Here is a 17,513-nt window from a genome sequence, read left to right on the forward strand (position 1 = left end):
TGTAGCCACGGGGGCAGCCATTCAAGCTGGAAAAAAGGAGAAAAGGCACAGGTTACATAGCAGATAACAGATAAGCTCTGTAGAATACAATAGTGTTTTATCGGTTATCTGCTATGTGCCTGTGCCTTTTCTCCTTTGAATGGCTGCCCCCATGGCTACACAGCAGCTTATTTATATAAATTATAGTAGACTTTCTGAAGTAAAACACACAACTTTTACCAGTGCAGGGCAGCAGCACATTATATTTTAGTTACTTTTATACACTTTCATTTTTTGGTGTTACTGTTCCTTTAATGTTTCCCTGTAACAATATATAGACTCAAATACAAAGATGATATGGGGGTTGACACTGAGTTCACCCTTGTCAGACAGAATCTAACGCACCATCTCTATACAAAATTTACCAATAACAATAAAAAAAAACAGTCCAAACCAATGAATGATAGTGGTTTATTAGCAGGTTATTAAATGCTGAGGAATAACAATAAAACATTAATAGCTCTTATTTCATCATTTTTATTAGAATTGCTCTCACGCATCCCTACAGATTGTAAGTCTTTGTAGGTTAGGAATGTTTTCTCTTGTACCTCTACCTTTTATCATTTAATTTCCACACCAGTAATATCTAAGTGCTATAGTTTAAAGTTGCCTGAGCAGACTGATCTCCAGAAGAAAATCCATGCAAACATGAACTTGCTATACCAGATTTTGGTCAGTAAGTCAGATCAATTCATTGTACCAATGTTGACAAAATTAGCTGTAATTTATATACAAAAGTGCTATAAATCAATGTACTGCTTTCTGATCAATTTCCACATGTACCATATGGCACACTAAATATAGAAATACAAAAATATATGTATTTTAGGGTACACAATATACGTACATTGAATTACACAATTAAAAAACACCTCATAAGAATGAAAATGACTTAAAAATTGTGCTAATACTTTACTAAGCCATGGGTTAAACTAACATTTTGCACAAAAAGTATATTGTAGTCAAAACTCTGTAAAATCATAAAGACTGAAAATTGTGCCCCCATCCCAGCTGCTGCAATGCCTGCCTCCTGGCACAGCACTACACAATGTTATTTATCCCAAGGAGACAGATTTAATAGATTCACTGTGGATTGCTCAAACACATTAGAATTTTCTCCTGAAGGCTGCCATTTTTAAAAAGCGAGTTCCAGCAACAAGTCGCTCACTTTGTCTCTACATAAAGAAGAATATAAATCGCCAGTACCTAAACCGATGATACTACTTCAAATAGCTTATCACTCCGAATCTCTATGAGACCCTTTTTTGAGCGATTTTACAAAGAAAGCATTGTCATTCAAAACTTTTGGAATCGCGGAAAGTAAAACCCACTGAGCGGGAAGTCGCTGCGATTTCCCATTGCACTAAATGTAATTTCTAATTGTGGGCAGGGAATATGACACCTGGATTTGTGGGAAATGGAATTTCTTCATTGTTGAAATCTCTAGTAATCACTTGTCAAGAAAAGATGAGGGACTTGTCGCTGGAAAATTTAAAAAATTGCAGCGACTAAATCGCCCCGTGGATCATTAGCCTTAAAGTTAAACTTTAATTAAATAAAGACAGTATCTAAACACCTTTGGGCACTGCACACACTGATGTCTATCATGTAGCTGGGATCTGATAGGCTAATCATTACAGTGAGGCCAGACTATGTGAATAGGGTTCCTTCTCCAAACATCCACAGCTGTAACAGATGTTTTGGATGGAGGCACCATCAAGGCATTTTTTGCTAAGAATTTGCTTCTCATTTTAAAAATATGGTCCTTTTACAAGGTAAAGTGAATGCACCAGACCCTAATCACACAACAAAACCTGAAGGGCACATAGCCTTACTAAACATAGCTGCTCTGCCAGATAAAATTATTTCAAGAGATTATACAATATTTCAGTTTGAAGAAGCAGTAAAGGGGTCAATAGTGCAGCCAGACAATGAAACATGAAAGGTGCTAACAGGGGCCAAAACACTACATGAGTTACAAGCCTCAAAATTTGCACAAGCACTAAAAGCAAAAAAAATCTCTATGTTATGACTAGGATCTCAAATGCCTGGGTGATTAGTGAATATACCATTACACTAAAATGTAGAGGTCTGTGCTATATATTTGCAATCACACGCAAAAACGCAAAAATTATGGTCTGGCACTTACTTAACAGAACTACTGGAAGTGCAGAATGTACAGAGAAGGAACCACAGCTCCTATTCACTACCTGCAGTTCTAGTAATTATGGCTCTCTCTCTGTTAATATGGGACTGATTCAGCAAGCCAATAAGTCTAATGGCTGTGTATGGCCACCATAAAGCTTTAGGTTAAAAATTTTGAAAGGCAGTGAGCAAGGTTTGAGCACATTTTAGAGTACAATGTGCATCATTTTAAAGTTCAAAGATAAATTCAAACATTTGGTCACGTATAATATATATGCCAGCATACATTACAGTATTAAAATTGGTGGCACGACAGGAGTGACATTACTAAAGATGCAGCAACAGTTACAAAAGAATTGGTTATCAATATCACAAAACTGGAAATGTGCACTTGTCTGCACTACAATTTAAGAAGAGCTACAAATAATGGCTACTAGAGTAAATCAGGCCAGCAGATTGTCTAGCAGCACCACAGAATTTCCAAGGCAGTTTTCACTCAGAGCTTATTTCTATGATAGTCACTGAATTCCAAATCAACTGGAACAAGTTCAAGTATGCCAGGCATCTCAGTGCAGCAAGGTGGGTGCACTCTGATTTGCCCCCATGTTGTGTGGTTGTAGGGAAGGAACCTCCAGCTTCCAGCATAGGTAGACTGCTGGGTTGTGCAGTAGCTGGAGGGGGTTCTCTCTGTTATAATAACTATCCCACCCATTGAGATAGAAAATCGATGCGTTTAATGTTAAGATCACCCGAACACATTGGATTTTGGCCTGAGCCTCATTGGACTCTTGAGAGGTTTATCCTCCTGCTCATAAGTGTCTCTAGAGGACAGGTTGTTATGGATTATCTGAGTCCTAAATCGGATTTTATTGAGTCTTGGCTTCCCCTTTACCCCAGACCCCTTCCTGTAGATATCTGTTCTGCTGCCTCCTGCGCCGGGCCCTTCCGGTTGCTCCTCCGGTAGCTGAGAGAGCCGGTGTACAATGAGCTGGGAGGGGAGCACCTTAGAGAGCCGCCAGCGGCCCGAGCCCGTATTCCCTCCTTCCTCCTCTTCTCCCCCTGCGCTGGGCAGAGCACCCACCAGCCCCTGTACATCATGGGTCGTGCTTGGGCCAAGGTACTGCCAGGCTTTCCTGCCACTGTAGTCCCTTATATCCACATCGGCATCGTATGCCCCTATGAGCAGCTTAATAACGTCCAGGTGTCCGTGCATGGCAGCCAAGTGCAGAGCCGTGTAACCCCCCGCAGCCCGGGCATTGATATTGACGGGCACACGGTGCTGGTGCGCATAGGAGAGGAGAGCAGCCAGGAGCTCATGCTGCCCGTGCTTGGCGGCCCAGTGCAGGCAGGAGAAGCCGGTGATGAAGTCCCTGCGGGTGATGAGGCCGGGCTCGTTGCTCAGTAGCTCCCGTAAGCTCTCCCAGCGGCCCCGGCACGAACTGAGCATCCAGGCGTGTTCCACAGGGTCCAGTGCCGCCTGCCCGTGTGCCGCGCCGCCCTCCTCCTCCTCGTTTCCCGACACCGAAGACGAGCTGTGAAGGGACGAGCTGTCCGAGTCTCGCATCCCGGCCCGAAGCAGCGGGGGGCCCCGGCGGAACTGGGGGGACACGGGATCCCGCACACCCCTGCGGCTGCCCCTTGGAGTCCTACCGCTGGGAAGGAAAACCTCCGGGGAGCCAGGGCACTGCTTTAGTGACCCGGGGACGCTCTTATTTCCCTCCTTCTCCTGCGGCTGCTGAGCGGCTCCCCCTGGGGCTTCGGTGACGGAGATGCTGGGAGGTGACGGCAAGTCCTTGCTTTCCCCCTCGGAGCTGTGCCCTGGGGACTCGCTGGCCGCCTCATGGTCACTAGCCGAGCTCTCTGATGAGGGCGCTCCCGTTCCGCTCTCTCGGTATTTTTTCCGCAGACAGACATATCTCACCCCGGCCTCTTCCTTCACGGTTGCCAATTCATTCACAATGTCCTTAAAGCGGCTGCGGACAGATTCCCGGGACTCCCCCGCTGGCGGCTCATTCAGCAGCTCCTTGAAGTGTCCCAGTAGATTCTGATTTGGTACCCGGCCGCCTTGCTCGCTTAGGAAGCGGATAACTGATTCCCGACTCAGCCCGGTCATGACTGAGCGGTTAAGGCGGCGAGCTTGGAACAAGGCATGTCAGCTCCTCCCAGCGGGTAGGCTCGGCGGGGGCGGGCAAGGCAAGTGCCCGTGGGAATTATAGAGACACAGCTACGGACCGAAAGTGCGGCGACGTGTAAGGTAAAGCTACTGTTCAAATCAAACCCCAACCTCCCCCGCATCGATGACTTACAAAATCTGTTCCCTTCTCTGGTACCCAACGTGGGCTGCACCACTTTCAGTAGATGGGGGCGATGCTGAAACTCTAAACCAATCATGTGCGTCCGAGCTCCCCGCCCAATACAGCGCCGAACCAGTCACGGACTTATCCCATCTGCCTGTGGCTTGTGTGAGATTGTTTGTACAGAGCAAGCTGAGTTGGGAAAGCTACAGGCGGTCGTGGGATGAATTATGCGATCTCTATCGCTCTTTTATCTTCGGCGCATGTTCAGCTGCAGATGAACTTGACCTGCGACCCTCAGTCATAGTTTGGCCTCTGCCTCGGGTCTGTTGTTATTAAAGTTGGCACAGAAAGGGAAAACGAAGAGAACTCAAGGGCATCCAGGGGAATTCCAACTCTGTTAACTACACGGCTAGCGGGAAGCTTTCCCATCAATCACTTTTAGTTAGGGTAACCTTAATTGCCCAGGGCATAGATGATTGGAAATCTTCACGGCCTACATCTTGTCATATACTACCTGTATATTATTATAGTTGAGTAAACATTTTTTAGTATTGTATCAAATGTGACCTAATTGGTTTTCTTTATTTTTATGTATTTCAAGTTATGTATGTATGTATGTATGTATAACTTTATTTATAAAGTGCCACAAGGGTACGCAGCACTGTACAATCTTACAGAATACAAAATTACACACAGGGAGGATGAGTGATATAATAAATAAATACATATATGTATATATATATATAAGTGCCATGTGGTATGAGACACAGTAGGAAGGAGGTCCCTGCCCCGTAGAGCTTACAATCTAAGTAAAGTTATTTGCCTTCTACATCTTTCCAGCTTTCAAGTGAGGGTGACTGACCCTGGAAGCCAAAAAACTATTTCTCTGTGAGCTTACAATTTCATTGTTTTTTGTTACTTTTTATCATTTATTTTCTTTTTCTAGTACAATCAAATACTGCCTGGTTGCTAAGGTAAACAGGCCCCTGGAAACCAGATAGCTGCTGAATTTCCAAATTGGAGAGCTGATAAACAAAAAGCTAAATGACTGAAAAATCACAAATAATAAAAAATGAGAACCAATTGCGAATTGTCTCAGAATATCATTGTCTACATCATACTACAAGTTAATTTTAAGTTGAACAGACCCTTTAACATAAATAACAGCAATTAAAGCCCCAAATGCACATGGCTTATATGTTCTGTTTCCTGAATTGTATCACTTTCCGAGTGCAAGTTGTTCAGGGACCTCAGGCTGATAAGCAGGCACTTTGAAGAATATACCTATCAGGTCACAATTCCAGCAAAGAAGCCTAATCATTCCAGGCATCAGTACTACTGGTATTGCACAGACCTAAACCTAACACCCATTTCACAGAAGGTCTGGGCCCCCTTGGCTCAAACATTTATAAATTCTTGGAAAAACTGGTGTAACAATACCACTGCCTTAGTTAAAGTAATGCTGCAATGGGAAAACATGTTTTTCTCAAAATACATCAGTTAATAGAGCTTCTCCAGCAGAATCCTTGAAATTTCACATGGGGCTAGCCATATTATTCATTTCCCAGGGCGCCACAACCATGTTAACTGTACTCTGATAAACTTCAGTCACACTTTACTGCTGAGCTGCAAGTTGGTGTGATATCACTCCCCTCCCAGCAGCCAATCAGCAGAACAATGGGAAGGGAGCAAGATAGCAGTTTCCAGTAGGTATCAGAATAGCACTCAAAAGTAAAGCTGGCCATACACGCACAGATAATATCGTACGAAACCTCGTTTCGTACGATATTCGATGTGTGTATGGCAAGCTGGCGAGTCGACCGATATCACAGGAGTCTGCGTTTCAGCCCTGAAGGTTAGTGGCGGATTTAACGATCTTTCATGCGACCGGTGGTCGCACGAAAGATCGCAAATCGCCACGTGTGTGGCTACCTTTAGAAATCCAAGTCTGGCTTGCGACAATAGGTTACCTGAAAAAAGTTCTTTCTGACTCTTTCTGAAAGCTCAGACTCAGGCACAATGCACTGAGATGGCTGCCTACACAGCAATATTACAATTAACAAAAGAAATACATTTGGTTAATATACATTTTGGGAAAATTAATTATCTGCTATGTACAGTGTAGTTTAGAAATAAAAAGTATGCCATAAAAATCAAACACTATCCTTTTATTGGTAAGTACATATGCCTTTACCTAAAATCAGGCTGCAGAGTGAGCCTTCCAATCTCCGTTATTCTTATTAGCCTTATAAATCTTATTTGTAAATCCTATAGTTCAGTGGTTAAACTATAGAGGAAGCAGACCTTGCAGCCAATGGGGGGCCCAGGGGACAGAAGGGCCCAGACCGCAGGGTCTGCTTCCTCTATAGCTGTTAGTAGTCTCCCCTCCCCAACTGCCCTTTTATCTACATGGTGCCAGTGGCCAGAAAACGGGGCACACAGGCGGAGGAAGGGTTGAGTAAGTGCGCACATGGCCCCTCCAAAGATCATTTTTGCAGTGGGGAGGGGGCAGTGCAGCATAGTTATGCTGCTGCTACAGTTCACCAGCCTTCGTGAAGACACATTGATTAACCAGCAGTTGTTCAACTCCTGCCATGGGATGCTGGGAGTTGCAAATCAACAGCTAAAGGGTCAGGTTTGTTCACATATAATGGCAGAGAGTGGAATGTTGTGTAGGGACCCATAGGGTTAAGCTCCCTATGGTGTTATCCCTTATCTTTTCCTTATCTGTGCTATTATAGGGCAGAGCCCTCTACACTCAGATTACAGTTGTTAAGATACTCCTAATAGGTTTAGCCAGGTTGACCACTCCCCTTGGCAGACTATATAGTGTCTTGCACAAGGAAGTGTCTTCTTCTCTGGCTGCTGTTGTCTCAGGCTTCACGTCATTGAGCCTGAGGCATAAGGCCCCAGTAAAGAGAACCAGCCATTTCTAAAGTCGGGGACAGGGCCCCGTGAATGAGAACAAGCCAGCACAGTCAGTTTTATTAATAGCACCCTCTAGAAGTGGTGAGCATAGTCAGCTTATTTAGCAAGGGCAGTTAATAGCCCCAACCAGGAGTTGTAAAAGGGTTTAGCCTACCCCGGCTCTGTTGTCGTTCTTTAGGGACCGGTTTATTAGACGCCAGGTACCAGTGTTAGGAGCTCTCCCCTGGACCACAGTCGGCCGGAACACTCCCTTCTGAAAGGTCTATATCTCGGGTATCAGCTAATCCTCTGTGCATCCTCCAAGTGGGATATTCTGTTCCTTCAGTGTCACACTTGCTACTATCCGTTGTGACATAATCCTATACTGCTGTGTCTGTGAGTATAATCCCTGCTGCACTATTGAGTTGTGCCTTGTCCAATAAACTTGTACTATAGTTCATGAGCAAGAACCTTTCTAGCATCCATTATTCTATCTGCACCACACAAGCTATATATAGCTGTAGTTCAACTACACCCTCAGCTCCATTAATACCTCCCATATAGCGGAGGCCCACTCCTGTGCATTAAGGTCGCATGTAACACATGCTCTATTCCTATCACTAGCCTGGGTTTTGCCATATCTAAGCCAAACAAGTGTTACAGTTGCTATACACATAGAATTTCAATATTATAGTCTACGTACCATTGATTTCTACCTACTTCTTTCCTCTCTAGCTGTTTCCACATTACTTACATTAAAGAGATACTGACACCAGAATTTTATTTTTTTATTTTTATGACTTTCATAACAATGTCTTCAGGGTCGGACTGGGCCCAGATCCGATGCCTGTTGCCGCTCCCCGGCCACCAGTGTTCTCTTCTGATGTGTTTTACTTATGCGCACACAGGGGTGGACGTGCTATTGTGCTTCAAGGTATTTCCAACATTGAGTTTTGACTGTAGTGACCTCCCACTTGCCCAATCTCTATGTGACTCACAAGTGGTTGCAGGAAAGCATCACACTAGTACTGAGTACTGACAAGGAATGAACTTTTCATTTCAGAGCCCTTAGAGGCATTCCAGAACCTAAACCAAAAGGCATTGTTAAGATATGCCAGACAGTTATCAGTATTTGCAATACACAGGACTTTTTTGTTTGAAACAGAAGTTGTCAGATTAGATAAATCTGATCTATATGCAAACTATTTCTACTTGTTCTAAAATGTTTTTAAAGGAAGTGGCTTATTAAAGTTGTGTACTTCTTAAAGGAACAGTAACACCAAAAAATGAAAGTGTATAAAAGTAACTAAAATATAATGTGCTGCTGCCCTGCACTGGTAAAAGTTGTGTGTTTGCTTCAGAAAGTCTACTATAATTTATATAAATAAGCTGCTATGTAGCCATGGAGGCAGCCATTCAAAGGAGAAAAGGCACAGGCACATAGCAGATAACAGATAAAACACTATTGTATTCTACAGAACTTATCTGTTATCTGCTATGTAACCTGTGCCTTTTCTCCTTTTTTCCAGCTTGAATGGCTGCCCCCGTGGCTACACAGCAGCTTATTATATAAATTATAGTAGTGTTACTGTAGCAAACACACCAGTTTTACCAGTGCAGGGCAACAGTGCATTATATTTTTATTACTTTAAAGCTCTTTCATTTTTTGGTGTTACTGTTCCTTTAAGCTGGCCATACACGCACCGATAATATCGTAGGCCAGGGTCATGTTGTGCAACCACTTAGCTATCACTGTATATTGGTTTCTAGTGCTGATATTACACAACTGACCACAGCCAGCAATGAACTTAAACAAATGTCTCAGGCTGGCTTGAATGCCATGAATTGGTGCAGGAGTCTTTGAATGGCATTACTGTGAGTTTGTTAGATGGACCTACATAAAACATTTTTCAATTTTAAGCTCCATTAAAGCTCCTTACAGGTTTTTGTTCACTCATCCTTCACAAAGAAGTAGATGTGCCTGATAATACCTCTAAAAACACCAGGCTGACAGCATCAGGAAAGTACTTGCATGCTGCATTTCTGCTGACACTGAGGCTAAACATCATTTCTTTCTTGTGATCTTAATAGCTGGAAGGCAATGCTCACTTAATATCATGATCTTTGGTTCATTTTACTGGGAGGCACACTGTATATGAATATTTGACAATAACATGATCACTGTCTGTTTTGCATTCTAAAAATGCTTTCAGTAATAAATTATTGTGAATATGCAGACATACTTTTTTAGTTTACACTAAAAGTTATCTTCATGCATTACTGTTTAAGGATTATAAATGTCATATAAACTATACAATGTTATCCAGTAAGTAAGTCATTGGGGGACAGTTAGCTCTACAGCTAGCAGGCCTGGATTTGTGGAAAGGCCACAAAGGCCCGGGCCTAGGGCGGCAAAAATTGGGGGGCAGCATGCCGTCCCGCTACACCAAAATATTAAAGTTTTTTGTGCATACGGAGCAATGGGGAACTCTCCCCCACTGCTCCGTATGTGATTGAAAAGGCACGAGCATGCGCGATCGCGAGTTCGCCCATGCGCGGGGGGGAGGTTCGCCGTTCGCGCATGCGCAGGGGGGCGCGACAGAGAGGGGGCGGCATCGGGGCGCCCGGCAAACAAATCCGGCCCTGACAGCTAGATCGTCTGTATGAATTGTGTCTCTTACGTTGAACAAAGAGCAACAAGATGAGTTTTTGTATTACAGGTATGCTGTACAACGTAAGTAAACAGCACAAGCAACTATTCAATGTTTAAATTAAGATTTAGTATGTTATGCAATGACCTATTTTTATCAACTTATCAAAATTATCTTTATTTTTTATTGTCTGAATTATTTCTGTAAAGCTAGATTTACATTGTTATTATTACCTTTATTTCTTGTCTATCTATGGCAGTTTATGAATATATCTATTCATCTATCTATGGCAGTCTGATTCATCTAAATTCTAAAGCAGTACTTGGTTGGACTCTAGCAACTAGACAACCATAGAAATAGTTATCTATATCATATTAAAGGTAATTGTTGTTGTTTTTAAAGGGATACTGTCATGATTTTTATGGTATAATTTTTATTTCTAAATTATACTGTTTACATAGCAAATACTTTTATTCTTGAACCAACAAATATACATATTTTTTATAGGTCAACTTTTAATGTTTTGTAATACAAAAAACAAAACACAATCAACAAAAAAAGTAAAATAACCGATAGTACTAACAAGGAGATACCGCTTATTAAACTTACCTCAGGTTAGGGGTACACAGAGCAAATTTAAACATATCTGGTCACCGTGGTTAGACTTAGGGTATTAGTAATGTAATAGTACTCTTTTCTATACCACCTTGTACCTATTATAGAATGTACTAAACAATTTATACTTCCTCCAATGGCTTCAAGTAGATATTATACTTGAAGCCATTGGAGGAAGTATAAATTGTTTAGTACATTCTATAATAGGTACATGGTATTGCTTGTGGGCATAATTGGTTAAAATAATATAGTTCAAAATACACAGGAGGAAAATTTTAGGTGGCACTATATGAGGGAACTCAAAGTCATTCGCCAAGATATTAATGGTGCTTCACCAGATATTGACTATTGATGGGCATAACCATATCATATGGAAAAAGTTTGCATTTTATTGTCCACACCGGGGGCAGGAATCATCCATCTTTCTCCCCATTTTAAAGAATCTGGTGGGGGTAATATCTGGTGTTGGATTTTAATATGGAATGAGTCTATCCTTGGTAGATATTAAAAAGTTGTAACAGTTTTCTGTTGCTTCCTCTCAGTCCTAGCGGGTCATGTCTGACATTACCTGGACCCATTTGTCCATCATAAGGGGCTCTTGGGTGGTTGAATTTAGTATTATCTGATATACCCTCGAGTTCATTTTGAAGGTCTCCGGTGAGTGTAAAGTATCTTCTAATAGGGTGATACGAATCATTGGTTGGAGAGATTAGAATTGGGCCTTGAATGCGTGTCTGAGTTGTAGATATTGGAAAAGTGGAATATCATGTTGGGTATATTTTTTGGAGATGGGGAAGCTTGTAGGTGGGGAAGCCTGTGTCTAGGATAAGATCCCCAAGGTATTTTAATCCTATTTGAGGACAGAATATGAAGCTTTGAAGCCATATAAGATGGTTTAAGTATGAATTGTCCCATAAGGGAAGTTTGGGGGAGAGCAGTGGCAGAGGATTGCCCAGGAGCATGGTAGCTGCTTGCCACGCAGTTGATATGGTGGTATGGGAAATTTTGAAGGCCAGCTATAGATTCCAAGATTAACAATTGTAAAAGCCAATTTGGATTGTATGGATCCAGAAGGAAGCACCAATGCAAATAATACAGTTGCGAGGCAAGATAGTACAAGTACAGGTTTGGGAGGGCTAAGCCTCCAGTGTTGTATGGAGCTATCAACTTTCCCCAGACCAGTCTTGGTGATTTATTATTCCATATTAAGTAGGGTAGGGGTAGTCAAATGTATTTTTTTAGTTGTAATATTAGTGTGTAGGCAGCCATCTCAGTGCATTGTGAGCTTTTAGAAGGAGCTAGAGCTGCACATTAGAACTCCTTTCAAGTAACTTATTGTTTCTCTTACTCCCTTGTAATTGGAAGAGTCCCAAGCCAGACTTGGATCAGGGAACAGTTTATTCACAATCTTAGTGAAAGGAATAGTTTATTATGTCATGCATTGGCACTGGAGTAGCCAAATCATTCAATTCCATAAATTCTTCAGGCAGCATTTGAAGGTTTGCAGTAAAGGATTGAATTTGATAGGAGGAGAGTGGGAATGCTAGAAACATGCCATAGCATGATGTGAACTGTTAAGTGAGGCATGGGACAGAGCCTGTGGGTCTGAAGAAGGCAGAAACGACAAAGTTTTAGGCTTTTTTATATTTTTAAACAGATAAAATGTTTCCCTTTTCAAGCATTGGGGAACCAGAAAAAGGCATTTTCCCTGAAGTGTAGTAAATATGCATTTGTGAGATTACTGGAAAGGTCTAGTTAAAAAGTTTTTATTAGGCCAGAAAGAAGTTTATTTACTGTGTTAAAGCTTACTTTATGGGTTTAAACAAAGGAACCAAATTCCTCACAACTAACAGGTGTCCCTTAGGGGATTAGGGAAAAAGCAAACATGAGAGACCTAAATTCCAATAGAGTGGATGATAGGAATCCTGGATAAGAATCCATATGGGTGATATCTTAGTCGCTTGAAGTTGCCTCAAATGCAAACTTTGGGTGACTTTGTGAAAAACAAAGCTACTCATATGTTTTCCCACCAGCAATTTACATTATTGACAGTGGGAAAGAATTCTGAGGAGATTAATTTCCTGTGTGAGTGGAGATTATTGCAAGTAATTTCCATGTCTGTCGGGGCCCTAAAAATTAAAAAGATTGAATCTGGTTGGTTGAATAAAAATTTTGAGGGGGAGTATTACAGTGACAATCCCAGAAGGGGGTGGAGAGATAGGAATAAAATTCTTACATACAGTGCCTGAATCAGGGCAAAACGATGGATGCTATGTGTGCTGCACGTATAGTGGTGTGCCAAAAATAAGCCCCACCTAAAACTATAAGCCCCCACTCACAGCTATAATAAGCCTCACCAACCAACACTTTCTGGTTTCACCCACTTTAAAGGTAAGCCATTTTGCTATTTCAATTTTACTATTTTATCTACTTTAGTGTTTGATGCCCATTATGTATTGATTTACCAAAGTATATGACATGTAGGGACCCCAAAACAAAATATAGTGCATATGAATTTCTTGGCTGACAATTCCGCTTCTGCAAACACAACACCCTGCCCAGTGGCTTAAGTTGGTCATTCTGGGCCCCCCTGCAGAAAAAAACTCTAAAGGGGCCTGGCGTGACCAGTCCCCCCTTCCCAGCCCTCTCATGCCACACCTCCCAGCCCTGACTGCACCCCTATATTTAGAGTTTTCACAGCTCAACAGGTATATGCTTTGATATCCACTCTGTGTGTTTGCTAACAGCCCGATCCTGTGCCAGTGAGACATGTATGAGGTAAGGAAGTCAGCAGATCGTTTTCTATGGTCTATATACACTAGCAGATAAAACATACCATCTGACATTGGCCTTAATGGCATTAATGTAAGGCTTCTTACACACGGGCATTTGTGAATTTAGACAAACATGCTAAATGTGTAAAAACATTATTAAAGTGTACCTAAGTGCATTTTTGTGAGTTCCAAATGCAACCCTCTATTCTATTGTTTTTTGAAGGTATGTAAAGCACAAAAAATGCAGCAAGTTGCGAAAAAAGCCACAATGAAACACAGAATAAAATGCAAGTTTGAACATCCATAAATACAACCAGGCAGAATATAATGGAATCAGTGATCTGTTGCCTGTGTGTAAGAGCCCTTATACTTTTGTCTGCTGATTTTATTTTAACAGATGTTAAGCTAATAGTCCTAACTTTTTTTAAAATGCTTTTTTTTTTTTAAATATTTTCTGCAAGGCATGCTCCAAAGAAGTGTATTGTTTGCCTGCAGTGTCAAGTCAAACCTTTATTGCATATCACCTAAAATCCCATCAAAACACCCAATATTTTCCTTAATATAAAAGAGATAACCACACCAGTTGGATGGAACTGAAAGGCTGCAGTTCTTTATTAAAAAGCATGATAAGTATCCAAAAATCTGAAATAATTTAAAAATTAATGAAATGGCCAATAACCCGTCACCCACCTCTGATAAATATACTTAGAATTGGCAGAAAGTTTTAATCTTGCATTCAGTGCATCCCTAATGTAAAATGATCCATGACTTTAACTTTATAAGTCTAATTTTGAAATAAACCTAATAAAATTGTTTTTGTCATAACTTTGCTTCTTCAAAGTTCAGCTTGCAGGCCATTGCTTCATATTTCTGGAGACAAACTATGCAGCCCTGACCACACCTCTCCTTACAAAAAACATATGGAACACCTCAGAAAGATTTCTTGAGAAAACATGACTATGTGCAGCTGCAAAATGGTTTCTTTTTATCTTTTATCTGTGGAAATGTGGCAACAACACACATGGTGAGCAGCCTGGAGTAGACAGACTGTGCATCTGCATGCTGCTATGGATACAAGGAACAGCAGGACATTTATTTCCACCATATGACATGTGACTGGATTTAGAAAAGCCATATGGTCACTCAACATTTCATTATCTGATACAGGCGGAACACCTACAGGAAGGAAAATAAAGTGAGATGAAAGGAGTAGACAAGATGGTAATTACTGCCATACCGTCTTTTCACATCAAAGAAAGCCACAGAATATTTGTATTGGATTATGCATTGCCCAATTGCATGGCTCAGAGGTGCCCAAGCTTTTCCCATCAAGATCCAAGTAAAAGACAACAAAAATAAATGATTCTAAAGTGCAGAAAAAGATTTAGTCATATTTTTTTTTTGTCTAGGGTGCAATTTAAGTGATCTGCTAGCAGGAGGGTGGAGTTGGAATTGACTGGTTGGGGAAGTGTGGGATGGTGGGGCAGGGGAAAATGAGGGGTGTGAGCAGAGAGTGCCACTTTGTCCAGCTGCATGTACACACCAATATTCCATCTAATGAGAGAGTTTATTTTACATTGAATAAAAACAAAAAATATCAGGTTTTTAGTTGGAGCAGCAAGGTATAGTTTATTCATTATTGTGTACAAGGCCTGGGAGTTCAGAGCACGTTTGTGGTCTATCACTAGTTAACTGAGCTTGTGTTGTGATTTAGATGCCAGAGATCTATGTGGATCATAGCAAAATTTTAATACACTAAATTATCTGGCTGCAGGGTTAAGTGGGATGTATGTGCTTATTCTGCATATTAATACGTACAAAATAAAGCAGTGACATCAAGTAAAATCACCTCATCGGCTAAATCCATGCCTGGTGAAAAAATTCGCTCATCACCAAAAATTAAATGCTATCCCATACAGTTTATAGGGACAGTAAACACCTAAAACATATTTGCTAAGAATTAGCCTAATAAATAGGACTTTACAAATCATGTTTACATTTTTTTTAAAAACGTATTTTCCTATTTTTTTGCCATTAAAAAACATTCAGTATTTTCCTATTTTTTTGCCATTAAAAAACATTCAGAGGTCAGAGCTCCTTAACTACCTTTATACAAATAAATCTCTCCCTTATCTAAGCAGCCACATTTGAGCAGCTCATTATCAGGGGCTTTCAATGGACTGGTAATTTGTTTCTCCAGCTCCTTTGAAGTTCTATGGGACCAGAAGTGAAACTGGCTTCATATTCTTGTTTTGTGCCAGAAATAACAGAAACCAGAGATATTTCTTAATTAAAATAATGGGCAAAAAATATGTGTATTACAAGCCCCCCTATTCATTCAGATAATGTTGAAAAGCAGTGTATACTGTTCATTTAATGGAGCAGAGGAGACAGGTATGGGTGTATTAAATGCAACAGCTAACAGTGCTTAGTGATTGGCTGGTAAATTCCAAAACTGTGCTAATCCTGTGCATGAATTGGGACTGAGTTTGGTACTAAATACAGTTGGCTGTGTTTAGTGCTGATTCTGGAGCTGCTTATGCCTGAGGCAGCAGCCCCAATGCCGCCCCTGCTCCACGCTTAGAACCTTAGTGGTTGTGTGGGTCCAGAGGGGGCCGCATAACTAATCTAGAGAGCACTCACTGCCGCCTGAGACAAGATTCTCACCTTGCCTCATGACAGGAATGGCCCTGGCTGTATTTATTACTGTGGACATTCTGTAGGGTGTCCTTTTTGTTGTTCACTCACCAACTATAACGTTTCCTAAAACTCTTTTGAGCAATAACGGAACTACTGTAAACATCAACAGGCCTGGGTGCAGGGCATGCAACCGGGCCCCCACCCTGTCTCTGGACACATTGTTTAGTGGCAAATTTGCACTGGTGCAAGCTTAATCACACAGGAACGTAATCACCCTCCTAACCCCAAGTAGTTTCGCCACTGCTTTTAAGTGCTCTTTTCTAGATGTTTGCACAAAGACACAATTCTTGCACAAATTGAACAACTTTTGATTGGTTTCTGCCAGAAAAATGCTTCACCTAATCACATCAAGCATTTCATTTGGGCTACAACGTGCTTATAGTTCTTGCACAGGTTAGTTCAGTTGCTAAAGCAAAGTTTACAAAGTCAGTCGGTATTTAGTTAGTCAACTGTATAATTTATCCTTCTCCTGCTCCATCACACTCCTCAGCATCAAGCTATGGCTACCCTTAGTTCTTGACTGCGCTATATCTCACTCTACAGTAAGCTATAAAACCAATATGGCTCCCAACTAGCTTTGCCTTCAGTTACTCCTTTGCCTTATAAATGGCACACTGGTAATTGACATGCATTGGCAATGGGCATACATTGGCATGCAAAGGATTTCATACTCTTAAACAAAATTAACAATTGGGGTCAAATATTTTGGCCCAATTCCAGAACAACAAATATTTGCACCTAGCAGCCCATATGTTCACATTTGGCATCTTGAGCATGATGGGGGGGTATGAGAATTTTAGAGTCAGATTATCCTATCACACTTTCTGTAGATGTACATGTTCTGGTTTATACCAGTGCTATCTCATATTAACCATTTTCATGTTGCTTACCAATTAAACAAGCGCAGGGTTGCTTGTTGATCCCTATAGAAGAAGGCATGTTTTTAAAGTACCACTTGTAAATTATAGGTCACTATATGAAGGTTATGATATTGCAGCAGGTAAATACCAAGCTATACACTATTTTTTCAGTGTGCATTTACACACCTTTCACCTGATTCTAAAAGCTTCAGAAGAAGGACATATCATTTATGGCATGGTATGCCTCTAGACCAGTGATCCCCAACCAGTGGCTCGTGAGCAACATGTTGCTCCCCAACCCCTTGGATGTTACTCCCAGAGTCCCCAGAGCAGGTTTTTTTTTTAAATTCCTGACTTGGGGGCAAGTTTTGGTTGAATAAAAACAAGATTTCCTACCAAATAAAGCCCCTGTAAGCTGATAGGGTGCATAGAGGCTGCCTAATAGCCAATCACAGCCCTTATTTGGCTCCTCCATGAACTTTTATGGTGCTTGTGTTGCTCCCCAAGTCTTTTTGCATTTGACTG

At 41.4% G+C, this 17,513-nt stretch overlaps 1 protein-coding gene across 1 annotated transcript; it reads right to left on the bottom strand.

Moving 5' to 3' along the window:
• Positions 1–433: 433 nt before the first annotated feature.
• sowahc (sosondowah ankyrin repeat domain family member C) lies at positions 434–4,812 on the bottom strand. Its single transcript, XM_004911799.4, has one exon. It carries the CDS (start codon positions 4,295–4,297, stop codon positions 2,930–2,932), a length of 1,368 nt encoding a protein of 455 aa, XP_004911856.1. The 5' UTR covers positions 4,298–4,812; the 3' UTR covers positions 434–2,929.
• Positions 4,813–17,513: the final 12,701 nt, after the last annotated feature.

Source organism: Xenopus tropicalis, chromosome 2 (assembly GCF_000004195.4).
Source record: "Xenopus tropicalis strain Nigerian chromosome 2, UCB_Xtro_10.0, whole genome shotgun sequence".
Classification (NCBI taxonomy): domain Eukaryota; kingdom Metazoa; phylum Chordata; class Amphibia; order Anura; family Pipidae; genus Xenopus; species Xenopus tropicalis.